Raw genomic sequence first — 27,760 nt, 5'->3', positions numbered from 1 at the left:
GACAGTATAAATATATTTCCCACTCACATTTGATGTTTCATTATAACTGCTAATATTCTTCATGAACTGCTAGTAAATCTATGCTGCTATATATAATTTAGAAACAAGATTTCAGTTGACCAATGCCCCACTTCTTTATATCAATGATGTAACTGGAAAAAGTGAAAATAGTTTGACAAGAAAATGATTCTTGCCAGAGATTGTTGAGGCTTTTCACCAAAGTTTATTTTTAGGTTGTCTGTGTGTAGGCATACATTGAGAACTCAAGAGAAGTGTCTACTTCTTGTCACGTGAATCTTTAGATGATTTTGTTGTTTAGATAAATTCCTAAGACTCAATCAAATGATGCTGGCATTAGAGTAACTTTGAGTTACAGTATCTGGCCCTTTACGAACAAGAAACTGAAAAAAACATTGACAATATAACTATGTAAGTGTGTCTTTATGATTCTATATGTACATGGGTTCATGATATGTAAATGTACACACATCTGTCTGTATTAACATACTATACAGATATGCATAGTGTAAACACACAATGAACATGTACACATATCTCTTAGAAGCCCGGTATGATATTCATATAGTCGGCTATCTGTTTTTTAGGACAGTTCAGGCAACTGTTTCTCACTTTCTAAAATGGACTTTGAGCTGTATGCTACAAAGTTCTGACAGTCACAACAGAAGCACTCTGAGCAAAACTTATTTGCAAACAAACCTAGCCTACATTATTTGAATTATGTACTTATAAAAAAATAAATGCATTTGACTCCATCTCATATGGGTCTGTATTTACTTTCTGAAGATGCTTCCTTGCTCTGTTCTGTGAAATTGAGTAGGTTATGCCCTTTAATAACGTTTTCTAACACTTCAAATGAGTAATTGTAACTCTTCAGCCTTTCATAAGTGACGTCTGCAGAGAAAGCCTGAATGCTCAACTGGCAAATAAAAAGCAGTTCTGTAGTGAAGAGAGCCAGAGATTTATTTAATTTCAAAAAAATATTGAACATTTTTCCAATATAACTGTGTTCATTCTGAGTTCTACATATTTCTGGGTGATCTCCTCCACAAAGTACAGAAGTTTTCTGAGTTTCTACTTCCCTTCCTCCCAAGACTTCCAGACTCCCCCAAGTGGATATCAGAGAAATTCAGTCAGCTTCATCTAAAAAAAAACCGACACTTCATAATGAACGTTAATCAACCCGCATCAAGTGAGTTCTAATTGAAGCATGATACATGGAAATTTTCTTTTTAGGTAAATCTAACACTCCCCCATTATACCCTATAATTCATAATTTACTCACAGGACTACCAACTCTCTCAGCAAGACCCCCTCCATTTTATCCTCTTTGAAAAACTGAAGTCAAACTATCAGATACCTTTATGGCTTACGAGGTGTCGGGGGTGGTCATTGCCACATAAATTTCTTTATGTAGGACACACAAACTGGACGATATTGCAGTCTTGACCCACGGGTAAACAAGATCAACACAGCCTATGTAGGATTGCAGTTTGCTCTGAAACAGGGTCATCAGAATTTCTGGAATCGGCTTTAACCAATTAAGCCTTTCAAGGCAAAAGGAAAATAAAGTCTTCAGTAAATCCATTGAAGGCACCGTCTCCCAGCCTCCTATGCCTGGTATCGATCTTTTTAAGTGCCGACTAATGAGTCCTATGGTAGTAGCAGATCTATGGTGCGTGTAGCTGATGGGGTGCTCTCTCTCCACCGCCTCAGAGGAGCTAAACTTACACGGAGAGGGCATCGGTTGGGAGGGGTTGGGGTAGAAGCAGCTAAAATCTAGCCCCAATGTGTCTGCACTGAGGTCAGCAGGCCCCGTTCCCTACTTTCCGTGACAAGCGCATTAGTTTGTGTGCAGGAGCTTCTTCTCCTTTCAGGTCGCTTCTAGGGCAAAGGCTTCTGCTTTTGTTCAGCACGTCTCTTGTTTGGGAGCTTCTGGCAGAGGCTTCTCATGCCGCAGAGCATCCTTTTTTCTCTCAGTTTTGGCAATTTAGGAAGAACCGATTCTCCCAGTGGAGGTGGATGAGGGGAGAGCGCCAGGAATGGGAACACATCCATCAGGACTCCCTGCGTCTCCCTTCTCTCCACTTCCACTCGCGTCGCCACAAATCCCCTCCCCCAAGCTCTCAGCACATAGCACTTGTGATATGTGGAACTAGGGGCGTGGGGGTGCGGGGTATTCACCTTCCGAACCAAAGATGTATCAAAGCGCAGACTCCCATCAGCCAAACCCAGCGGCACCTGGCACCTACCCCATTCGCTGCAATTGGAAACGGATGGCTCGGGTGCTAAATTATTAATTTATTTGTTTTCCCTGCGCCCCCACCCGCACCTCAGCCCGCAGAGCAGAAGCCGCGGTCGGTCGCGTTGCTCTACCCCCCCCCCCCCCCCCCCCCCCTTCAACCTCCGCCCGCACCTCGCAGGAGTCTCGCACTTGTAACCAGCCGTCGCCTTCCGGCCTCTGGCGGTCGCGACGCGCTCCCACTCGTGGCCAGGGCTGGCGAGGCCGTGGGTCCGGGCGGCGGGGGAGGAGAGTGGGGGGGGGAGGTGGCGGGTGACAGATGTACTCCTCTGACAGCTCTCAGTATCAGCCCAGTGGCTCCCTGCCATTGGCTCAGTGCGATGGACCGGCAACGCCGCGCACTATAATAACACTCATGCCTGCCAGCGGCAGCGACTGCGAGTGCGGGCGCCCGGCGCGGGGGATGCTGCGGCCGCTGCCACTGCCGCGCGGGCGGCTCCCGCTGCCGGGCTGCGCCCTGCCGCGCGGGCTCTGACCGCTCCCGCCCGGTCCCGCCCGGCCCGGCCCTCCCACCCCCCGCCCCGCTTGCCGCAGGCAGCATCGTCTCTCCAGGCTTAAGTCCTGGTTCCCATCTCCACCAGGCGAGCACTGCGCTGGAGCCCCGGCGAAGGCGGCCGGGATGCGGAGGCGGCGGGGCGCGCACCACAGCTGGGCATAAGGATCTCGCGTGCCAGGCGCCAGCGCACCGCCGGCTGCTGCTCGCCCTGCCGAGATTCCCTAGCCCATCCTCCTGGCCCAGGCTGCGGCTGAGGGCGCGGGAGCGTGGAAGCGGCGGCTGCGGAGGAGAGGCGGCGGCTGCCCCATGGAGTGTTACTACATTGTCATCAGCTCCACGCATCTCAGCAACGGACACTTTCGCAACATTAAGGGAGTTTTCCGGGGCCCTCTCAGCAAGAACGGGAACAAAACTCTGGTAATCTCTCTGTGTGTGCGTGTGTCCCTCTCTGTGTGTGTGTCTCTCTGTTTCTATCTGTCTCTCTTCTGATAGGGCATATCAGGAGGAACGAGTTGACTGATGGGGTTTGGGAGCTTTCGTGATTTTGTTTGGCTTGCGAAGCATTCATTTATTCCGTTTATTTATCCAGTGGGCGTGGGATGAGATTCGGGTGTAGGAAAAGAAAGAGATCTTAGGAGAGCTCCAATTGAAGATTTCCCCTGGCACTCTCTGTCCACCACACTCCACAGTGCTGAGGATTGTCGCTCTCTCCTTATCTCAATAGGTCCACCTTAAAATAGGAAGGAGCCCTAACTCCAAGTGGTCCCTGTGGCAGCTTTCAGTTTAGGCAGCTTGAAGGTGAGTGAAGGTGGGGTGTCTCTGATGGAACAGGGAGCCATGTGGCAGGTGGCTAAGGGAAAGTGGCTGGACTGAGTTAGGGTCTCAGAGTTTGTTTCTTGGCTCTTGGCTCTTTGCTGAAGGACTGACAGGAAACTTCTCTCCTGACAAGTTGTACAGAGCTAAGCAGAACGATCCCATCGTCCAAGCTGTCTACTTTCAGCTTGTCCCTTCGTAGAGTTTAGGGATATGGGTGCAAGGTGATCACTGTGCCACATTAACAGCCAGTAGGAAACATGTTAGAAAACAAAACCCACACAGCTATTCTCGCTGGATAGCATAGCTCGGCTGTCCTCCAACATTAAGTAGGAGAATCACAACTTGATTGGTGCAAGATGTGCTGAGCTCAGAGGTAGCTCAGGGAATAACTCCTACTTTCCACCCAAATTCCATCATCCGCAAAACCTTCCTACAGAACCAACTCTCATGAGCAAGTGCGTCTGAGGAAGTCCACGCCTGTGGAGAGGAAGAGTGTGGTAGTGGGGAGCCCCTTTAGAATGAATGCTGCAGAGTCCGGGCAAAGTCAGCTGGTAAAAGTGTAAGACTTTCTGAAGTCTGAGCCCACAAGTAGACCTCACTCTAGTCTTCTCCCGATGCTCGCTTATCTGTAAAGACAGAATAGTTCAAGAACACCCTTAGCCCAAAAGCAGACACAGTTTTCTTAATCTAAGCCTCTTTGTATGTTTAAAAGGGTGTCCATATAAATAAATGTCTATGTTTTCAGGATGAAAAGTTCCCATTTGAAGTTTTCAGTGGATTTAGACACATATATGGTGTATTTGATTTACTCTTTGATATCTTAATGTTAAGGATATGTTTATTTGCTGCGTTTTTTTTTTTTTTGTTGTTGTTGTTGTTGTTTTTGTAACACAGCATGTGCTACAGAGTTCTTTAGTTGAGTACTTACTATAGGGCAAGGAAAGTCTAGAAGGATTATTGAGGTTTGGCTTTCAGAGAGGTCAGTAACAATTTAAAGAGAAAAACCCTTCCTTCAACACTTTTGGGTTATTTTTAATTGAACAGAGTTTAATTTAAGGACAAGCATAAGTCTCGGAACAAGGAGATATTGCCATCCTGTTGATGCTAACACTTTCAAGAGTTCACAGAAAAGGTGAGCCATCATCTGCCAAACCTGAGCCTGTTACAGCGCTGTTCACCGCACTCCTTCACTGTCCCTAGGCTTTCCAGGGACTCGGTTTGCTTGTGAAGACTTGTTTGCCATGTAGTTGAAGTGAATGAGTTATTCATCACTCAAGCTGACAAAGGGCAGGTTGGATATGAGTTTTGCCTGTGTAACCCCATGATTAAAATGGGTGCGTTTAAAGCAGCCGCCTAAATGAGATGAATAAATCAACATATATATAAGTGTCAGGAGCAGTAAACAGGAGAGATTCACTATGAAGTAAGGTTCACAACGTTTCTCGAGACGGTAGTGACTGAGCTTGTAGGGGTGATCATGACAGTTCTTCTAGCTTTGGTAAGCTGCCCCATCTGCATTTGTTGTGCTGACTTAAACGCAGTATATGCTCACATTATTACTCAACCTTTTATAGGAAAACAAGAATATGTGTTCCGAATGCTCTTTTATGAGTTTTGTCATTAAGAAAAATAAGATGTATGCTCATCCTTAAGTATAATTGAAGTCTTCATACACTGACAAGACAGTTATGCTAATTAATATAGACTTGTTTATACTTATATATTGACGTATCCTTGAGTCCTACTATATGCTATATTTTGTCAGCTAAAAACATAAGTGGTCCTGAGGTTTAAATAGTACCAACTTTAATATGAAGCATAAATATTAACCTACAAATGTGATGAAAAATTTCAAGTTAAAGTTTATGCAAATCATTTAAAATTGTGTCACTTTTTTAGTCATTAAGTTATTAAGTTGTGTGTATTAAATATGTACAATATTTGAAAGCCTACATTCATAGAGTAATAAATGAATAATATTTATATATTTTTATATTTTAACTTCAATATTGAATTATGCCTCCAAGATAAAGAAATTAGAGTGATGTCCATGTGTCTACAGTTTTTAATTTTAAGGAGATATAATTTAAATATACTCACAAGAAAACAATTATTTTCCCAAGAAATTAAATTATTTTTAATTACTAGCTGATTAGTGAGTATTTTTAATTCCCTTAAATTTCAGACTTAATCAAAACAGTTGTATAACCCTACAGTCATTCTCAAGATTTATTCACTATGTAGGGCTTTTAATATAGTATGCAATCACACATAAAAAGTTGCTTACAACATGCCCAGTTTCTTCGGATTTTAATGTCATTGGTTAAATGCTTCTGTCCTATATGCAGGAATTCATGTATATTAATGAATTAAATAGCAGCTATGGGGAAGACCAATCAATACATTAACTTCTTTTCTTACAAATCCTGGAGCTTCTTATATCAAAAATGACAGTTATCCAACGGAACTATACCTTGATGAGAAGTTTGGACTGTCCATGTATACACACATATATATGTGATGAGACGTTTGGACTGTGCATGTATACACACATATATGTGATGAGACGTTTGGACTGTCATGTATACACACATATATATGTGATGAGACGTTTGGACTGTGCATGTATACACACATATATATGATATGTACTCCAGTATAGTCCCAGATTTTGTCAATCTCGAGTGTCATGAACTTTCATAAATTAACAGTTTCAATACATGCAAAAACCCTCCATTTTGTCATGTCTTAAAAACAGAGAGTAGAAAATTATTTACTTACTATTGAGTCTGTTGCAAATTGCACTATTCTCTTTTAACATAGCTTAATTTCAAGGAACAAGAAATGAATTTTTTATTAGTGATACAGATTATTATAGATAAAATGTAGAACTTAGTCATCTTGAATAAACTTTATGATCTATGAAGTCCATCTTAAACTTTAGTTTGCAGGAGAAACTAGTTTTTAAATAATTTTTTTAAAATTAATCTATGGGAATTACTTGCCTACTTATTTATCTTAAATGTTTGAATATATGACTAAATATGTAATATATATCTATATGGTATTTCAATATGAAGTATGTGTTTTGACTTAAGAATCTTAAGATGTCATTGCTGTATTCTATCTGTTAGCTGCATAGAATTTTTATATCTCACTTAATGTTTTAATATCACTAAATAAGAGTACCAGAAATGCATCAGTGATGGTTGAAGACCACATAGTGTATTGATACAGATTTAATTACCTGTTATAAATCATGGAACATATAAGGACCCGTGTGAAATATGACTAAGAGATAAGTATTGTGTCATGTATAGTTGAAACCATTTTACTCTTCTTCTTGTCTCCAAGGACAGAGAAATAATGCTAAGTTAAAATAAGTGAATTTAGATGTATTTTATTTCTTGCCCTCAAGTGGGCAAACATACTTAACTTTTCACCAAGGTCGGAGTTCTGTAGGATGAATACCATTGTTGATATGGGAAGTTCCGGGTTCGGTAAGAAATGATGTTAATTTTTTGGTTGCTCTTCAGCACAATTGCTATTCAGCTTATTCAGCCTCACAGAGATGCTTCCGCTACACTGGAGACCGGAGGCCCCCGTAGTCGATAGGTCTTCCGCTACACTGGAGACCGGAGGCCCCGTAGTCGATAGGTCTTCCGCTACACTGGAGACCGGAGGCCCCGTAGTCGATAGGTCACAGGGCAAGTGTGGTCTGTGTGCCAGCCCTCCTGTCCACTTTGATTCTCCTTTTAAATGTCTTCTCAGCTTTTGACTTATTTAAAAGTTTCTTGTCACTGGGGATGTTTTCTTATGTATTAATTTTAAAATACAAAATTATATATATTTTTTGGTGTGTATGTGTGTACACTGGAAGTAACAAAATTTAGATTGACCTTGAAATACACCATGTGCTTTTTTTTTGTCGTTTAAATATAATTTAATTCATTTACTTTTCCTGCATCTTCTAGAAATTATTATTTAAAAGTTTCATTGACTCACTGAAACCGATTTTGGGTACCCCTTCTGGCTATAATACTGAAGAGACTGACTGCTGAGTTGGCGACACTGAAAAATTAGCATTGAGAGATTACTATTTGCGAGAGAGTTTATGGGGGAGGCTAGCATCCAGTGATAAGAAAAATATGTCCACATATGTATCAGCATTTAAGAACATGCTTATACATTCAGCGATTACATATTCTTCCAAGTATGTTTTAAAATCATACATTCAGCATTAATGGCTTTTTTGCATTTTTACTAATGTGCCATTTGCTCTTTGGTGTGACCTTAGTAAAACCTTGTAGCATATACATCTTTAGACATATTATTCAAATAAGAAACATCACTAAAACTTGAAAGTTTATTAATATGACTCAAAAATGTACTCACTACTATAAAGAAAAAAATGCTGCCGTTAAATGCGGAGTTACCTTAGCTGAACCATGAGTGGTTTCGTAGAATCTTGTCTCCTCAGAAGGGCATCAGTAGTTTTTTGGGGGGAGGGGATTGAAGTTGTCAACTGCATTTTAATTTAAAAATGCAGGAGGGCCTAGTCAAGCAACTTTATTGAGTTTGATTTGGAACACTTTCAAATTCTAGAGCAGTTTCTTTAGTGTGTAGTGTTTGAACATTTTTGGGTTTCTCTATCAGTTGGAAATATCATGTTTTTTAGTTTATCACTCCTATACTGCTTTTGGTTTCTTTCTTTTGAGTCAAAGTTTCTCTGGATAGCACTGTTTATCCTAGAATTTGCTCTGTAAATTAGTCTGGCCCTGAATTCACATATCTGCTTTTCTTGCTGTGTACTTTTTACTTTTTAATATAGCTTCAGATAATGACATTATTTTAATTATGTCTACATTGTTTACTCCAAGAATCAAAGTTTCCCGTGGAGAGATAAAATTGTCTGTTTCTGTGCACTTCTTTTTTTGGAAAACTTTTTGAAGGCAATAGCCTTAACATCACTTGTAGAACATTCATAATGTCCCCCATCTTTATTTGTCACATAATGGTTAGATTAGTTGACAGCGTTTTCCAGATTAAACATATTGGAACAGTGTCATAGCAAGAAGCATATAAAAAATAGAGGATGATACACATTTAAAATAAATTTTATTTGAGAATATAGCTCTGTGACACATATGAGAGTTGCCATTTATGGAGACTTAAACTCAATTTTCAACATCAAAAATAAAGGAAAGTAAAATAAAATAAGAATAGAATCTTCTCAGTTAGGACACCATACTTTACGTACATTTTTACTGTTTCTCATCTTTTCAAAATCAATTTTGAATATGATTTTAGTCTGTAAGTTGTTCTGAAACATGATCTATATCTGAAATGCTTAGTTTATATAGGGGGAAGCCAGTTTATTAATATTCTTATGGTAGTACAAATTGCATTTTAAATTAATTCTGATGATGCTACAGCACTGTGCTACTTTCTTCTACTGGCTTCTAAATGGAACATAAAGCTATTGAAGGGGTGCTGTGCTCTGGGAATCTGATAAATTACTTCAGAGAACATAGTGCTTATAATCTGTGCTGTACTGTAACTTAAATTTAGGAAGGGATTATATGTTTCTGTCTATCACATTTTATGTTGCCAACCACAAGGAATATAATTAAAGCATCATTTTTCTGGATTTTCTTCTTGAAAATTCTATCTTGAAATTATTTTAAATATTCCTTTCCATTATATGGGAGCCTTGCATCCAAGAAAAGCTTTCATCATATAATGTGTTTCTGATAGTGTTTTTAACTGGCAAGGTTTCGTTAATTTATATAAATGTATTATTCTATACTCTCTATTGTAAGAGACAGTGGAGGTAATAAATCATTAAGACGCAGTCTTAGTTGTTAAGGTAAATGCTGTCCATTACCAGATATACTATTCTGAACTCTTTAATAACGGCTTGGCATCTTTGGGAGAAAGCTACATACTTTCTTAAATGTAAGTACCGTTTTACACAAAATGTTTCTGGTAGTGGAGCTGTGCTTCAATTACCAGCAGTCTTAGCAAATTAGCTATGTAGGATTCAATGTACAGTAGCCACTTATCAACCCGATGCTCATTATATTGCAGCAATGAATTTTGTAAATGTAGTTAACATCTAATCTAGTAACTTAAAGTTTAAATGACATTGATTTAGCCAATGGAAGATGGCCTCATGCAGTGTGCTGGTGGTCTTTCAGACCAATTTATTCTTATAAATTCTATTTTATGATTGCGGACCAGCCTCTCCCATTTCTAGTCCACCAATTGCCTCCACATTTCCAACTCACCCATTACTGTAACTACAGAACCAATTCCTTCATATAAATCTTGTGTGTATATTAACCCATGCACTTCCCCATACACAAATAAGTCAACAAATTAAATTACTTGAATAACTCTGATGCACTCAACTTCAGCTCATAACATTTTTATGCAATAAACCAACTAATTGATTAATACAATTGGTTGAATGTAACAGAAAATAAGTGAGTTGGTGTTAAGACTAATTCTAGAGCTTATCATAACTTTATCTGTTATTGACAAGCAAATTTATGATAGCTGATATATATAAAATCATTTCTTAATACCACAGCATACCCTGTTATAATTATGCAAATTAACATGCTTACTCTCTGTTGTAACACACAGGTAAAGATACGATATTTTTTGAGGTAAAATAGTAAAGCTAACTCTGAATGAAATGAAAAGATTAAACTTATTCTTAGTAGTGCATAACATTTTGGTAGCACACCGGATTTTTAAATATGTGTTTTAAAAAGAATTTTAAAAATAAAGATTTTCCATTTTTAAAACAATTATTCATGAAAACACAGAATTCTGATCGTGTACAGCAGCCAAAGGTTACCAGGAGTACAACTGTAGTGTAATCATTTTGGTGGTTAATATTCGCCTTTACACCATAAGGTATAGTATGGGAGACCTATGAAACCTGATGAAGAAATCTCTAGATTTTTACTGTGGAAAAACAAATCCAGAGCATATTTATGGTTATCTTAGTACTGTTCATGCAGCAGGCAAGTAGTACAGCCTAGCAGAAAGCTGGTTTATGTTGGCTTGTGGATGAGGTTACTGAGTAGTAAAAACAGTGGTTTTGTTTTCATCGGTGGTGAGATGTGACTGAGGGGCAGTATTGGTCATCATAACCTCCAGTGAGTTCCTAGAATAAAACGTTTGCTATTTGCCTGACTTCTAGACTTCTAGACAAGCTTCTAGGTGGTAGTTTTAGGAACTTCTATTTTGTGTCCCTGGTAAAACGTAAATGGTCACAGAGAGGCAAGACAGTGGCAGATGATCAGAATGTAGGCACCCAGACTAGGGTCGGGGCCCATTAGAGAGATGTGATTAAGGCAGCCTTCCTAGGGAGGAGATGCGGGGAGGCCATGCAGAGCATGATGATGGAATGGGAAAAATTGGCCCCACGCTGTCACATTTGTAGATGGCTTTAGAATATGAAATGTCTGGTGTTGGAACAAAGCTGGGATGGTTTTCAATATAGGCTTAAGGTAAAATAAGTTTCTAGGCATCCATTAAGTGAGAAACATGAAACTTTTGAGACTTACTGATATTAGACATTTATGACTTTATTTTTTTATTTTATTTTTTTTAAGTGCTGAGGTACTTTCATTAATTTATTCATATTACATCTCGATTGTTAGCCCTTCCCCTGTTTCCTCGCATCTTCCCTCCCTCCCATTTCTCCCCTCTGTCTGTGACTGAGGGAGACCTCCTCCCCCTATATATGCTCTCAGAATATCAAGTCTCTTCTTGGTAACTAGCTATCCTTCCTCTGAGTGCCACCAGGTCTCCCTATCCAGGTGACATGGTCAGAAAAGGGGCACCAGAGTTCGTGTTATGACTTTAAAACAACACAAGCCAAGAGTTTTACTTCCTATGAAAAGATAGAGGATTTTTTTTTGGAAATAAGTGCCTAGATAGGGGATGAAAACTAGGAAATGATGAAGAACATCATTACAATAAATTTGTAATCAAAACCTAATTATATCACTTTGCCCATACCCTGTCTTCTTTCCAAGTACTCCCATTTCTCCGAACTGATGGCCTTGTTTCTTCATCATTATTGTAACATATGTGTTCATACACACAAATATATAAATACAAACTGCAGAGTCTGTTATGGTTGTTTGCGTATATAAGATATCAGTTCTGATGGCTTTGTGTTGATTAACCAGTTAGGGAATCATTTCTGGGAGAGGCTAACTCTCCATATCACAGCAGATCTTAGCTGCCTGTAGTTATTTGTCTCGAGGTGGGAGCCCATGAAATTTACTTCCCCTAAAACAGTGTTGGGGGATAAGAACTAAACTTCTCTGTGGGTGTAGGAATAAGGTTGAGAATGTAGGCGGGAATTATGCTGGTCTGGTAAAGGTCAACACTAGGTTATCTTCTAAGGTCTATGATTTCACTAGTTAGTTGTTTAGGTGTCCAGTACCAGACATGATTTTCCTTCTGTTGGGGGCGTTAGGTGCAGTTACACAGTTATTGTTGGCATCAGCATATGACTCTCACTTGTCCCCTTTATGTGTATCTTGCCTCTGAGGTCACTGCAGTAGTTCATAACCATCACAGTTGGATAGAAAGATGGTTCCTTCCTTACCTTGGTAGCCTACATAGTCGTTCCTAGTACTATGGAAGTTGTAGCGCCGGAAGAAGGCTATTCTGCTATGTCCAGCTCAAACCATTTCAGTCTTGTGTTCTTGGTGTGAGGTGTCTTTAGCTAGAGGGGCTTATTTTCTACCCCACACAGACACGCAAGGGAAATGACAACAGCCTGTATTGTTTTAAAGTCAGTTGGACTGTGTTGACCAAGAGCTTGAACACTGTATTGTCATGCCTGTCGTTGTTGTTTTTGTCATATGTAATGTTGTAGAGCATTGTCAGCACAAGTAACACGATTTCCTTTAATGGGTGTTTATGTGTAACTATATACTTATATTTATTTCTAGAAAATTTAGATAAATATAAAATATCATGACTCCTTGAGGCTTTATCAAACATTTTTAGTTTTGTCAGTCTTGTCTTTGTCTCCTTCTTTATCAATCTCTAATGCCCTTGCCTATGAGAGTTCCCCTCCTTGTTAACCTTTCTCCCTTCATGTCATGTGAATCCTGTGATGAGCAGTATCAAAGAAGATCCAAATGGGGTGAAGTTTTGTTTTAGTAATTCCATGGTACACAGCTGAAGTGGTAGGATGAAGGAGCCTGACAAAGAGCAGTTCAGGCAGAAGCACCCAGAGTCCCTGTGCTTTCTTTTTCTTGTGAAGCTAATTCATACATGACTTCTTGGAATCTCAGAGCTTTTCTACATGCTCTTGGAGTATTCTGAGAACAGATCATCCCTATTCAGCTGTTTGGAGGCCAAATTATTAATAATGGCAAGTTTATTCATTGTCCTCAAGCAGCTTTAGTGATTGATTATAGACTTGGTAGCCTAAATAATGAGTATTTGTTATATGTGTATTTGGAGAGCAGGAAGAATTACAAGATACAAGTGATGAGTATTGTTATGTATGGCAAGAGTTTCTGCATTTTTTTGTGTGCACATAGTAGAAAACAGAGAAATGTGAGCTTGTCCAACTCTAACAAAAACATGCAAACTAGTTATGAGGGCTTCACAATTGTGGTATTTGTTTTTCTTAGTCAGGAAATCTAAACACATGGAATTCCACAATTGAGAATCTTTAGAAAATATTTGGGATTGTGAGTTTGACCGTGCACTTTATACAGTGTATGAAAATCTGGAGATTTTGAACTTATTGAGAAGTATTTTAAAGATTATAAATGTGTCCTGAGCAATTTTTTGAGAGAGAGAAAGAGAGAGAGATAGAGAGAGAGAGAGAGAGAGAGAGAGAGAGAGAGAGAGAGAGAGAGAGAGAGAGAGAGAGAGAGAGTGTGTGTGTGTGTGTGTGTGTGTGTGTGTGTGTGTGTGTGTGTGTGTACATGTGCACCTTCTTACCAGTCAGAGAGAGATAGGAGGTGGAGAATTAAATGGAAAGTTTCCATTGTTTAATGAAAATGTCTAGCTGATATAACTCAGGAAGTGCCACTGTGAGTCACCTTCATGATTAACAAATCACCTTTTTGAAGAAGACAGTCATTGTCTGGATAAGGTGCTTCAGTGATAGAGAAGACAGTGGCTCTCACTCCAGAAGTGTGTCCTTACATCCACTTTGGTGTGTCTAAAATACTTACATACTTAAACAATAGTTGAAAGCAGTGACGCTTCACCACCATGGAGACACGAGCTCATGTGTTAGTTCTATGTCTGTGTGAGTTGATAGTGATTATAAGGCCTGCAACCAAAATCCCATGTACCAACCAACTGTGCACCGAGACAACCCCTTATCCCATATATTTTTATGGTAAGAAATATGTAGATACATTTTAATATTATGTAGTTTGCTTATGTCATGACAAATAATTCTGATTTCACTTGCATTTTCTAGGGATGCAGTTTGATTATGGCTTCATCCAACATGTCTACATCCTTAAAGTCAAGTAAGGAGTAAGAGGGAGTTTATAAGAAACCATACTCATCATTTTCTACATCTCTCTCTCTCTCTTAAAGGCCCATACATAAATCTGTGTAAAACAATTTCTTAATAACCTCAAACTATGCTTAAAATTTATAAGAAATGTCAAAAGCTGATCATTCTTATTCAATAATTCTTTCCCAATACTTTTGGATTGAAATTATTTGGCCAGAACTGTTCCAGAGAATGAACTAAATACAGGCAAGATTTGAAATAGTATTTATTTAACTGACACATTATTAATCTGGGTAAAATCAGTGCTGTATCAGCAAGAAAGAGGAGAGAATTAATCCGACAAGAGAGGTCTGCCATGACCAGTCTAGCCTGAGTTGTCACGCTGGCTTTTCTCACCGATTCACTGTCTCTTTATTTATTCTTCAATGGTTTTATTTTTGCATGTATACATGTTTGCATGTGTCATAGAATATGTAGGATATTAGAAGACACATTCTGGAGGTTGGTCCTGACCTATTATATTGACCCTGGGGATTGAACTCCACCCATCAGGCCTGAGGCCACACACCTTTACCTACTGAGCCGTATTACCAGTTCTGCATTGTCTTTTTTTTTTAAATAAAACATAGTAATACATATTCAGAAGTTTATTTTGTGTTAAATTCCATTAAGGATATTTAAAAATGTGTATTAGGGTGATACATAAGCTCCTGGTAAACGGTAGTAGGTCTAGATGGTAGACTATGCTGTTGTACTTACTCCCTTTGTTATAATCTCATTTGCTGTATTCTATGATTTAGATAGTCTGCATTCAGCTATATTAATATTTTATTTTTCTGTGATAATTTGCTTGTGCTAGTAGCTCAAGGTACCATTGATGGAATATTATCCATATAAAAGTAAAATTATGTTTTATAAGTGTAATGGCTTATACAACCGTGTGATAGGCAAGTTGTTAGCTGCTATGGTATCTATTGAAGGCTTTCTCATTGCCATGGATACCTCCCAGGTATAGTTTATAAGAAATTATCCTTGTACTCATCATATGAGCTAGAGCTTTCATTGCCTAAACATCTACCAAGCACTGCTTTTCCACAGCATCACATGGGTGTTGGGGTGTTAAGAGTTAGGACGAAGAACCCATTTTTGATTTAGCATGAACATTTATATGTTGCATACAGTTCTCTCATGGCAATCCTTACATATACATATATGTCAATAATGCATAAAGCATCACCCTTTGCTTGGGTTGTGGCCTAAATATTTTGGAGATAAAACCTCTAAGAAACCTTCAGATATCAGTCATTTTTTTTTTAACTTATAAAGTTCATGATGTCACTCAAAGCTAACACCTCAGGAAAGTTTGGGGTTTCTTCTGTTGTCTCCAAGTGGTTTCTATATTTTTGGTTGAAAGTCTTCCAAAGTCTTCTCTCACTGCCTCTCTGATGTTACAGAATTAATGTTTACACTAGGGGGCGGCATAACATTTTCTCTTACTTCATGCTACAAACTCAGCTACCGTCCACAAACTAATAAATATGTCAAATAAAATTATTACATGTTTATTAGGTAAAAGTCATTCTAAAATTTCATAATAAAAAGGTGATAAAGGTGTGATGTGTTTATCACATATTTTATTCAGGCACTTACCGCATATTAATTCATGATGGTCCTCTAACGCAGTCACAAGAATTGCATATAATAAAATCACGATGCTGTGGAGGGAGTGTCAAAAACTCTTGACACACACCAGTCTTGGCTTTGAAAGGGTCAGAAGATGCTTAGTATTCTCAATGTAGTAGCTTTATAATCTTCAGTGGCAATTTTATTTTAATTTTTCATTAACTTATAATTTAGTTCAAGAATATTATAATGACTATCATTTTTGAAAGAAAAACAGCTAAAATATACAAGAATAAGTGAAATTATGAAATTCTTTCCTCTGATCCTGTCCTCTCACTGTATTCATCACAGGAACCTACAGAATAAGTAAGATCTCTTCCATGTGTGTCTCTGTGTATTGTCTAAAGAGAATGATGAGTTTCATTACCTTTTTTTTTTTTTACATGAACTACATCCTTAACACATCCTTATTCTTTGATCATTAAAAGTGATAAAGAAAAAATACATGAAAATATTTGTGAGTGAATGATCAAGTTTTGTTAGCCTTTACCAAGTATTCCCATAACAAGAGGAATTAATCTTTCTTAAAAGAAAGTGGATTATGTACATTGGTGCATTTTTATTGCTAATCACTGTGCAATTATTGATTCAATATAAAAGAGACATTTAACAGATCATCACTTAGAAGAATGGATATTATGGTGACCATTGTCATTAAAGCACCCAGGAGGCTCATTTTAGGTAGGCTGTTAGGAATAACATCTCAGAAATGCACATTGCATTCCACAGTTCTGGTAAGCTGTATAGAAGACAACGTATTTTTCACATCACCTTATAGGAAAGGGCTTGTAAAGTAAATAATAATGATGCATCAAAGTCAATTGGTCATCTTTGCTACAATGCTTAGCATACTTAATGGCATAAGAAATTGTGAGAATGTTGTTTATTTGTGATAAATACTCTAATTAAAATACTGTATCAATAAATAAATTCACATAAACTTTTGAATATACTGATAATTTTAAAGACCATCTTCTTTTTCTCAGTATCCTAAATAAAACATAGACTGCATGCATTGACAGGCTCCAGGAAAGACAGACAGGGATATGTGAACTCTGAGAAAAGTCGTTTTCATCCTCTTTCCCCCTCCTCCCTCCTAGATGCTAACTTCTTCCGTCCACTCTTACTTTCACCTTAAACCTACACCATAATAGTAAAAGGTATTATTTCTCTGCCAACTTTGAAATCTAATATGTTTTCCTCAAGAAACTCATAGAATTCTAGAAAACTTGGCCAAGGTCACTGTTGTAAGCATTCATCTCTTAAAAGAAAAGGAAAGAAAAACCCTTGCTCCCTATCTAGTCAACTGACGTAATATGAGAGGTCCTCATGCTGGTATAATATGGAGAAATTAGTTGAGTAGGCAAATCTTCAGAGTTGTCATGGTCATGGATATTAGAAACAATGTGGATGGGTGTAGAAGGAAGGGAAAAGGTTAAAGAAGATAGCAGAGGGATTGAGGGAAGAGAAAGAAAAAACACATTTAAGAGGAGTGATAGTTACTAGGAGACCTATATCAGCGTACATAACAGGGGGTTGGCATGTCAGGTTTACCCTGCCCTTTCCCAGTTTATGCTGTGGTCCTGCCTGTTTGTTAATGACACTCTTCTTAAGTCTCATAATTATTTTTCATTTGAATGATAATCTGCACAATGGTCTGCTAATTATGGAAACATCCACAGTGAAGGAACCTATTCTCTATGCTAGTAGGAATTCTGTATTTTGTTGGGTCTCAGCAAAGATACCATTTGTAGAGCATGTCTTCAGCATACTCAGTTGATTTGCGAGCAACCTCAATATCAGGACTAGCTAGTCAAGTAGTGAACATAATTACCCGTACTCCATTGTTCTGGCAAGCTGAGTTGAGCCACATGGCATAGAAGGACAAGATGGCATGGTCAATTGATTCTCTGAGGAAACATCAAACTTGTTGGGAGAAAAAGGAAGCCACACAGAGTGTCTTATCACCAACAAAGTCTGTACTGACTTGAGCTAGCTAGCAGCAGAATTTTGATCAAGCAAAATGTATTTTAGCTTCTTAAGAAGCTTGATTCAATAAGGTGGTCCTTGAATCTGCCAGTTGTCTAATAACTTTCAATAAGTATGCTTTATGCTTTATATGGTGAACTTTTGTTTTGTTTTAACTGAAGAAAATCTGACTGGAGTTATGATAAATACACAAATTAGTTATTTTCCAGGAGGTTCTCAGCTTTACGTAGAGTGTTCACAGTGTGTCACATAGTTGCTCGATTCTTATTTCTCTACTTTTCTATAGTACAAGTGAGTAAAGCTTTAGATATTTTTAGTTTGAATTTTAACTATATAACTTAAATCCATTATTTTTGTAGTTTCTGATTCTTTCTGTATACTGACGATAACTGTAAATAATTTATATTGTGCAATAACTCAAATGTTTTTGGCATATTTAATAGTTTATAATTAATTAATACTGAAATGTCTTACAATTATTGGGTAAGTTGGGTGAGGGGATTGTTTTGAGTGTAAAAGGAAAAAAAGAAAAATAACAAAAATATACACACATATATACACATATATATATTTAAATATATATCCTTAAATAGATAAATGCAACTTGCTCTGTCTACATAATATTATTTGTGTGTATATTTTCAAGGCTGACTGTTTAGTATTAGATAACCAATTGTTGTACTCTTCCTCTGGGGAGACTATTTCTCAAGTTCTCAGCATGCCCTGGTTACCTGCTGGTTTTTGTATAGGGTTGATACTTCCTGGGATTTCTGCTATCTACACTAGCATGACAGCTCTTGTCCTTGTTCAGCCAAAAGTTAGCCACTCATGCTGGTAAGACATTATGTGTGTAGCTTCCGACATTACTAGAAGTATGAGAAGACAAATGCCCTGCTCTTCTGGCTCTTACAATATTGCTGACCTCTTTTTGACAAAGGTCCTCAAACTCTTAGGTGCAGGACTGGCATTGTATATGTACCCACTGGGAGTGATTTCCATATCTCTGCATTTTGATTAGTTGTAGTTTTCTGTAATGGTCACTGTCTGTTACAAATAAAGGTTTACTTGTTAGGGGTGAGGACTATGCTTATCTCTATGAATAAAGTCAAATAAGAATGTAGGTAGGGATTATGCTGAATTACTACATTGGCAGTTGACTTACCTTTACAGAGAATAAAAATGGCAGAATCCCAGAACACAGGAATATGTACCTTTCACCTAAACATGAGAAACTAAATTGGTGTAGAGTAGGTGGTTAAAGAAACCCAAGAAAATGAATGACATAAAACTGGCCAGAAAAAAGTCAGAGGGCATAGACAGCTTGGAAGTACACAAGCAGTTTACTCTATGTAGCCCAAAGCTCCAGTCAAACCTAGATGGTCATCATTAACATCTGGGTGTTTAGAAAATGTGTGTTGTTCTCACCTCTGAATTTTAATACATGTGGGTATAGTCCAGGAATCTAATTTTCTAAGAGTCAGTAGGTGACTCCTGCCTTCATGGGATAATATTCATCTGGCTTGGTTTCAATGGACTCTTTCCAGAAGCAGTTTGATGTCAGGTTTTCTTATTTAGTGTGAGAAATGAAGTCCTGCTCTGCCTGTCACTCACCAGAAGACATCACAATAGATGTCTTACTGAGGCAGCAAGAAGGAGTTGCAGTTTTTCTCATTAAAAAAAAAAAAGAAAACCGGAAAAAATTTTAGTTAGAATAAAGGACAGAATTTTAAACATGATTGTCTAATGTTCACAGAAAACATGGAAATGCAAAACTTCACTTTCAAAAAAGAAAAAAATAGTTGTAAGTACAGCCTTCACCAGAAAATTCAGTTAACTTTGTCAATTTCCTCCCAAGTACCTTTGAGTATTATAGTCAGTGTAGAAATTAGATTTAATATATTTGGTATCATTTCATACATTTTGATGTGTAGTAATTAGGTTTAATATCAAAGGAATCATTAAGTAAACAATGTGAGAAGAGCATTATATAATTTAATAAAAACAAATCTATGTAAGTGAATCATTTTATGAATTACAGTTCTAGGTATTTTTAATGAAAAGCACACCAAAAGGTTTGTCACTGAAAACATGAATTTATAAACAAAGCTAGACAAAACATATAGATAGCAATTATATTCTTGTAAATAGAATATTTTCTTGTCAAAATTTCCCGTTGGTACTCCTTTTCTCGTTCCCATGAAGGGAACTATCTTTTTTTATTGTTATAGGTTGACGATACTGAAGGTGCAGTTCCATTGAGATCAATTCTTCATTAAAATACCTGCGATTGTTCTGCTGCTTCATACAATTTTATAAATTTTCAAAACCATTGGCATACTCTTACAAAATATTCTCTTATAACCTATTTTTCAAGTCCAAGGAAAAATTCCAGTATTTTCTTCATATGTTTACTACTTACTTTGGACTGGGTAAAATGTTAAAGACTAACTGATAATTTTACAAGAACAATTTAGTTTGTTCTTATAAAATTGTTATATAAATAAGAAAACCTAAACATTCTAGATTGGGTCATCTTCACTCTCTTTAATTAGTTCTCTTGAGGACACTGCAGCAAACGCATAAGACTACTTTAGACTAATTTGATATGTCAAATGTGTATCCATAACCAAGTTTGTCTTGTTTTTGTTTTTTTGTTTATTTGAAGGTGAGGTCTGAACATAGGGCTTTGAGTTTAGTTGGCAAACATCCTACCATTGAGCTCAACACCCACCACCATTGTATCTTTTAGCTAACTTTTGAGGAAACACATAACATAAATTCTCACTCCTTATGAAACATGGCTATCAAAAGCCACAGAGATTTAGATTCAACAAATTTACACATACATCAAATATCACTCTAAAACATCATGATTTTGTTTACAAAATATATCCCCTTATTTACTTTATTTAATTTTACTAGCTTTTATGTCTCTGTATATATTTTTATATGTGTTCATTGTGCTCAAACATGCACATTGCTCTGGAGGCCAGTAGTTTAGTGTCTTACCCTAATGTTCTCAGTCTCATTAAATCAAATTTTTATTATTATACCATGTTTACGGGTGTTTTGCCTGTATGTATGTCTATGTATGTCCGTGTGCCACCTATATGACCCCTGCCTACAGAAGCCAGAGGAGAGTCTAGGAACACTCTATGGAGTGACAGACAGTTGAGATCTGCCATGTGCAGGCTGGAGATTGAGCTCATGTCTTCTGGAAGAGGAACCAGTGCCCTAACCACTGAGCCACCTCTTCAACTCATCCGTACTTTTTGCAATAAGATCTTTCACTGAACCTGGGGCTCACAGGTCTTAAAATACGTGGTGGCCAGCAGTCCCAGGGCTTCCCTGTCGCTGCCTTCCTGGGAACATAGGAGAACATCTTTGAGGCTGACTTCCACTGGTTTGGGGGGGGGGTCGGAACTTAGGTCATCAAGCTCCAGGTATATATGCTTTAGGGTGAGTCATCTTTCCAATTTCTTTATTGATTTTTTTTGAATACTCCAGTTTCCAGACTAAAGTCCTGCCTATATTTTAGCTTATCAAATAGTGTTTCTCAAACACATTTTCATGTTTCTTCTTAGTACATTGGTGAACAGAAGCTAAATAACATAAAGCACCCAACAATATGCTCTACTTGCATGTTGTATTGTACCATGACAGAAAAAAATACTTTAATTAGTAAAAGATGATATGACTTTAGTAAAACTTGCAGCTTAAAATATTTTCTCAGTACTTGAAACTCACTTTTCAATTTTTTCTCAGCATTTTTTTAATTCCTAGTGCTTGCGATCTTCTATTTACTAACTATTAAGAGTAATAAATGTTTGTCCACTAAAGCAGATGAAGAATTCCTTCCACAGTGTTCATGGCTGCAAGGGCAACATCAGTTTCTGAAATGTATTGTTGAATTTTCCTCACGGAGGAATAAGACAACAGCAGCCGCCTGTTTCCTAGTCACTGGGCTTTGCACTGCGTGTCGTAGAAGGCGGCCTTCAGCATTCAGTCACTCCATAATCTGCATGCTATCATTATATCATTCTCAGAAGATTATTTTCAGAGAGAGCATGTGAACTCAGTCGACACAGCCAATACATATTTGGTGTATGCTGGTGTTTTAAAATATATTTCTCCTAATTTTGGCTGTGCTGCAGAAGGAAGGGAGGGGGGATGTGAGTAGCAGGGAGGAGACCTGCACCAGGAATGTGGGACAAGACACATTTTTGTGCATCAAAAGGCAAAAGGCCTTCGAGCGTCCCTTCGCATGCTTTGTAAAGAGGTTTTCTATTGCTTTTTTTCCTCATTAATTTTCTCTAAGACTAATCTGACGAAAAGAAAACTGTATATATAGTTAAAGACTTCTATTTTCTTTTCTTTTAAAATTATTTTAATAACTTATTTTTTTTTTTTTAGATTTTAATATAATTATAACACTTCCCTATTCTTTCCTTCTCTCCAAAATCTCCCAAGTATCCTCGTCCCCACTTCACTTTTGTGGACTCGATTTCTTAAACTGTTCATCTAATTGTAAGAGCCACAGGTGGTAGATAACTCCAATGAAATAGAACTTTCCAGATAAAAGATGGCATAAACATTTATGAACTCAAGAGACTCAGACAGCAAATACAAGACCTATGGAAGTTCAAACTGCACAAAATCCGAGCTAGGAGAATGAGAGGAGAACCCCACATCTCACACCTGACAACAGCAACAACAACAACAACGAAAGCTATTCATAGTGGAGACCTCCTGTAAGTGACACGCAGCTTTCCCAGTGTAGTTTTACTGAGGATCTCAACCACACTTGAGGGGAGGCCACACACCAGCAAGAGCACACTCCGTATTTTTGTGTGCATTCTGTTTAGCATTTTTTTTTTGTCTTACTGTATTTTTCTTTTTAATTTTGGGGTTTTTAAATTTTAAAACAAAGTAGTCTTGTTTTGAAGCAGAGACGACACTGAGTGGGGTGCATAGGGAAGTTAGGATTATCGTAAAGGAGTTTGGGGAGGGGAGAGAATGATTAAATTATGTTGTATAAAATCATTTGAGGTTATAATAAAAATTCCTGTGTTTAATTTAAAATGAATTAACCGGAGCAATCAGGGGACAGGATGTTTTCCTCCTCTCTGATGGTTGCTTAGTCATCAGGGTGGCGCTCCTCCATCTTTCTCCTCCAAGGCCTGTTGAAAGTCATTCTCAAGGACAGCCTCCTTCAGTGCAAAGGAAGCAGCACAGGGAGCGAGCGAGCGAATGTAAAGTGTAGGCAAAAAATGTCAAGTGAAATAACAGACGCAACGAACACCCTATAAAAGAGGTCCAGTTTCGTGTGGATTAAGAAGTATCGCAGTTGCTTCACTGATTTCATTTAACATAAACACAGCTGACCTAGTGGTTCAGCTTAAAAAGGGAAAGATACACTTGAACCCTACTGTCTTCACTTGTGGAAAATCTGCAGCAGGAAGAGAGCCAGGCCACAGGGGCCCAGTACCTGTTCAATCCTGACTCAACTTGAAGAGCTGGCCTGCACTGCTGAGGGGGCTCCCACTTATGAACACTAGGGCAGGGGGAGGGGGCTGGGTGGGACACAGCGGCAAGCAGGGCGTGGTGGGACCAAGACGAGAGGAGGGAGACCCTAAGATCGAGATGTAAAATGAATAAATTAATTTAAAAAAAACCAGGGGTTGCTTTGTACTTCACTATTGGGGTTTCGATTTTTAAATATCAGAGACTTATAAATATCAAGGATGATTAATAGATGGCAGAGAGATAAATTGATAATGAAAGAGCTGGAAGTTAGGGATATTCAATTTGGCCCAATTTTGAAATTTCAGAATGTTAGAAAGAAAATTATAATATATCAGAAGTAAATCATATGTAAAATATTTTAAGACATCCATTATAGGCCTTAACATTTTACATGTGACTTTATTTTTTTTTTTACATAGGATGAGTTAGAAGAGCAATTTCTAGTAAAATATTTTCCTACTTTAAACAAAACTAGGAGGCAAACTTTTGAAAACACATTTGTATTTAGGATAAAAATGATAGACATAGCAACTTTCTAGTAAAGTATCTTATAAACTCATATTATTTTCATCAACAAGATAAATCCTATTGTCAGCATTTATATTACTAACTATGAATGTCTTTATTTTGTGTGTAATTGTACACTTTTCATGTATACCTTTAAATGGACAAACTGACACAATTACAAGATAATTTTTTTAGAATTTTAAGACTTTCTGGAGAATTGCACAAATGGAAATATAGAAATTACATGACAATTTACTGTGCACATATTTATTGTCTCCATGTGCCATCAGACTGTACACAAAAGGGTGTGTGTGTGTGTGTGTGTGTGTGTGTGTGTGTGTGTGTGTGTGTGTTTTTAAAGTGCATAGTTTTTGCAGTGGACTTCAACACGAGGTGCCTGAACCTTAGATAATGGGCAGTCTGATTCAGGGGAGGTTAGACTAAATATTATGAGTCACCTTGATACATATATGATTATCTCATTTTAAAATTTTCAGTAGAATTTTCCTATACATTGTGTTAGCTGTGTCAGCATTTGTTTAAAAGTCTTTTCTTAGCAGGGTTGTGCTGTCAAAGAGATTCAATGTGGTATTGGCATTGGAAAAGAGAAGAATAATCGGAAATATCATGTAATGCTCAAACACAATCGTTTCAAAGGTAGGCTGCTGGCCTTGGCTTAGTGTAACCTTTTGTGTGTGGAGTGGTCCAGGCATATTCTCAGGTACTTGCATTGACAAAGTCTATCCTGTCAGGGTTCTATGTGAGAGATGCTCCACTTACCCTTGCCTTGAAAGTGGCATTCAACATCAGATAATCTTTCCAAGATCTGGAGTTTGTGTTGACTGGGCTGGTGTAACTTCCCATGTGAAGATCTTTGGTAGAGTTAATAGCTTTGATTGTTTATCCCATTTCCCAGTAAAATCAAGGAAATACTGTAATATTAACTGCCCAAGAAGAACATAGAAATATTCTTATGAATATTATTCTAAACAATGGGTTTTACATTGTTTTTTTTTTTTTTTTATGTCTGTCAAGATCACATAAGAGCAAATCACTTTAAAGTATTCTCTAAGACACCACTTTAAATGAAGTCTAAAAGCAAAGAAAGTTAGAGGTAGAACTTATCGCTGGGACAGAAAATTTAAGTAAAATCTTCTATAGGTTATTGCACATGAAGTAAAATGAACAACGGCAACTGAAGAAGAGGTGTTAGTGGGACAAATCTCCAACACTGCACTGAGAATGCAGGGCCTGGGGCAATGCCTTGTCCTATCCACAGTGTGGTTATTTATCTAGGCTGCAGTATGCAGCTGAGTATACATGAAGCTAATACTTGTTACTTGCAGGGAACAAAAGTTTTTGGTACAAAATAACACAATTTCCATATTCTGAAACAGTTATTATTTTAGATTGAGGTAAGCAAAATATCTGAATAGTTCTGGCTGTCCTTTAATTGAAATCTGTTAGCAATAGGACTCAGGGTTTCATGCTCAAAAATTAAGTCATGTGAAAAATTAATATGGGACATTTTTTGAATTAGCTAGGCAAGCCAGGTTTCCCAGGTCTTCAGAACCCACAGTAAAAATAGAGAACAAAGCCTAGAGAGATAGTTTAGCATTTAAGAGCACTTCTTGCTCTTCTGGGGGACCCTGATTTGGTTCTCAGTGCAGGTTTGATGGTTCTCAGCCTTCTAAACACTAGTGCCAGAGGATTGTAAGCCCATTTTGACCTACACAAGTGCCAGGCACACGTGTGATGCACATACATGCATAGAATCAAACATATACACATGACAGAAAATAAATTAATATTTAAAATTAAATCTTTAAAGAATGAAAACTCTACTTCTGAAAATTTACCTCTTTTACACATGTGATGAGTATGTGAATACAACACACACACACAAACACACATACAGACTTAATACCTTTTGAAAACTGAATAAACTTAACAAATGTTCATTTGAAACTATGTGTAAAATATGTATGCTTTTGGGAAAAACTCAGATCTTGAAGAGTCAAGAAGATCTAGAAAATATGCAGCATTATTGCAGTCTCCTCAAGTGTGGAGGAATTTTAATCCAACAACATGACTTCTTTGACAAGGGATCACATCCAAAGACTGAGGTCTATGTGATCTGGCTGGAACACAGACGTGCCTTTAGTACACATGTTTAGTTCCAGGCAATGAAGTTTAATTGGGGGGGAAACAAAATGAGTAAGTAGAGAAAGATTTGACAGACTGTGTCAGAGATAGGAGATGCCCAACTCTAACTAGGTCAGGAAAGAGAGACTTCTTAAGAGCACTGAAGGGAGCAGGGTCAGAAGAGGGAGAGAGACAGAGGAGGAGGAAGGGATGGGAGGGAGAGGGAGAGAGGAAGAGAGAGAGAGAGAGAGAGAGAGAGAGAGAGAGAGTTTGGTGCAGTTCAGTTGGGTTTGTGCATTTCTGTTGAATTCATTCAGTTTGTTGAGTCAGTGTAGTTCAGTTTGTGGATTTCAGAGGCGGTTTTTACCAGCAGAGCAATTCAGTCAGGCAAGGAAACCCAGTTTGAATCAGTCAGCTTGGAGAGAAATTTTCGAGCCACAACCGCTGAGTTGAAACAGCCAGCTAGAGTTCAGAAACTACTAGAAAGTGTGAGCTTATTCAGCAGTAAGTCTCAGAGGCTGAAAACATTTTAGGTCTAGGTTAGCAGCTTGGGTAGGACTCTAATCTCATCCCCTCATCTGAGGAAATAAAAATATTTACAGTTGTTGTCAGTCTACTAAATTCATATAAAATTTAAACAATAGTGTGTAATAGTTTCATACGTCCTCTTGAGTTAGTTATTTTGAAGTACATTTGTTTTATTGATCTTTCTATATTAGCTAGGAAAAATATGATCACCAAAACTACAAGTCAAGTATTATTCATGTATACTTATTTATTTATTTTTTAAAAATTTTTATCTCTTTCAAAATTTTCTTTTAAACAATTTCATATGCATACATAAGGTTTATGGATGGCTCTCACCCAAGCCTGCCTAAGACCCATGTTAACCACACCTTTCATCCAATCACGTTGTTCATGTTCCTGAAAGGACTGGATCTATTTTGGAGCCTACTCCACAGTGAGTACACAAGTAAACACAGTGATTCTACCTTTCCCAGAATCCCTTAATATGTTCTTCCTTGTTTCTGGACTTGATTTTGATAGGGATGATCTTGTGTGAAATCCATGAAGGGAAGTTGTGAGAGTTGTGAGTATACTTATATCAAGCTTGAAGAAATGCTTATTTTGTTTCTGTGATATCTTCCCCCACCTCCCATTCCCAAATAGTCAATATAGCACTTTAGAATTATACATATGGTTTTTACATTGCCTTTGTTTTCTGACTCGGTGACAAGACCATTGGCTGCTTTTCCAGAAGACATGGATTCAATTCCCAGCACCCACAACAACTCACAACTGCCTATGATTCCAGAACCATGGGCTCAGTAAAGTATTTATAAACAACACACAATGGATAACATAACAACTATACACTATAACATAAATACTAGAGTTTCAGATAGCTGGAATTCTACTGTACTTAAAAATAAATTTTTATTGCTTATACAACATTAAAATCAAGCATACTTAAACACATACATATACTTACATACACATATATGTACACATAAATCCCAGAGGCAGCATCCTGTATTAGTACCATTAAGATTATAAATGAACCTCTCTCAGGATGTATGTGGGTCAATTGTAGCTTGCATTTTCATTTCAGCCAAAATAAGTATATTATCTGATTTAGAGAAAAGTATAAGAAAAATATATTTATGGAATAATATCAAGAAATATGCTAATTACAACAACCAAATGAACTGTGAAGTATCAGGAATGGCATACAAATCTTAAAGCATAT

At 37.6% G+C, this 27,760-nt stretch overlaps 1 protein-coding gene across 1 annotated transcript in view; it reads left to right on the top strand.

Moving 5' to 3' along the window:
• Positions 1-2,834: 2,834 nt before the first annotated feature.
• Positions 2,835-27,760, top strand: part of Znf804a (zinc finger protein 804A) — a 200,271-nt gene continuing 175,345 nt past the window's right edge. Inside the window, exon 1 of the mRNA XM_051166225.1 lies at positions 2,835-3,233. Coding sequence (XP_051022182.1) covers positions 3,123-3,233 — 111 coding nt within the window. The 5' untranslated portion in view covers positions 2,835-3,122. The remainder of the gene's footprint in view (positions 3,234-27,760) is intronic.

Source organism: Acomys russatus, chromosome 24, assembly GCF_903995435.1.
Source record: "Acomys russatus chromosome 24, mAcoRus1.1, whole genome shotgun sequence".
NCBI lineage: Eukaryota > Metazoa > Chordata > Mammalia > Rodentia > Muridae > Acomys > Acomys russatus.
This window is presented reverse-complemented; position numbering and strand designations above follow the sequence as displayed.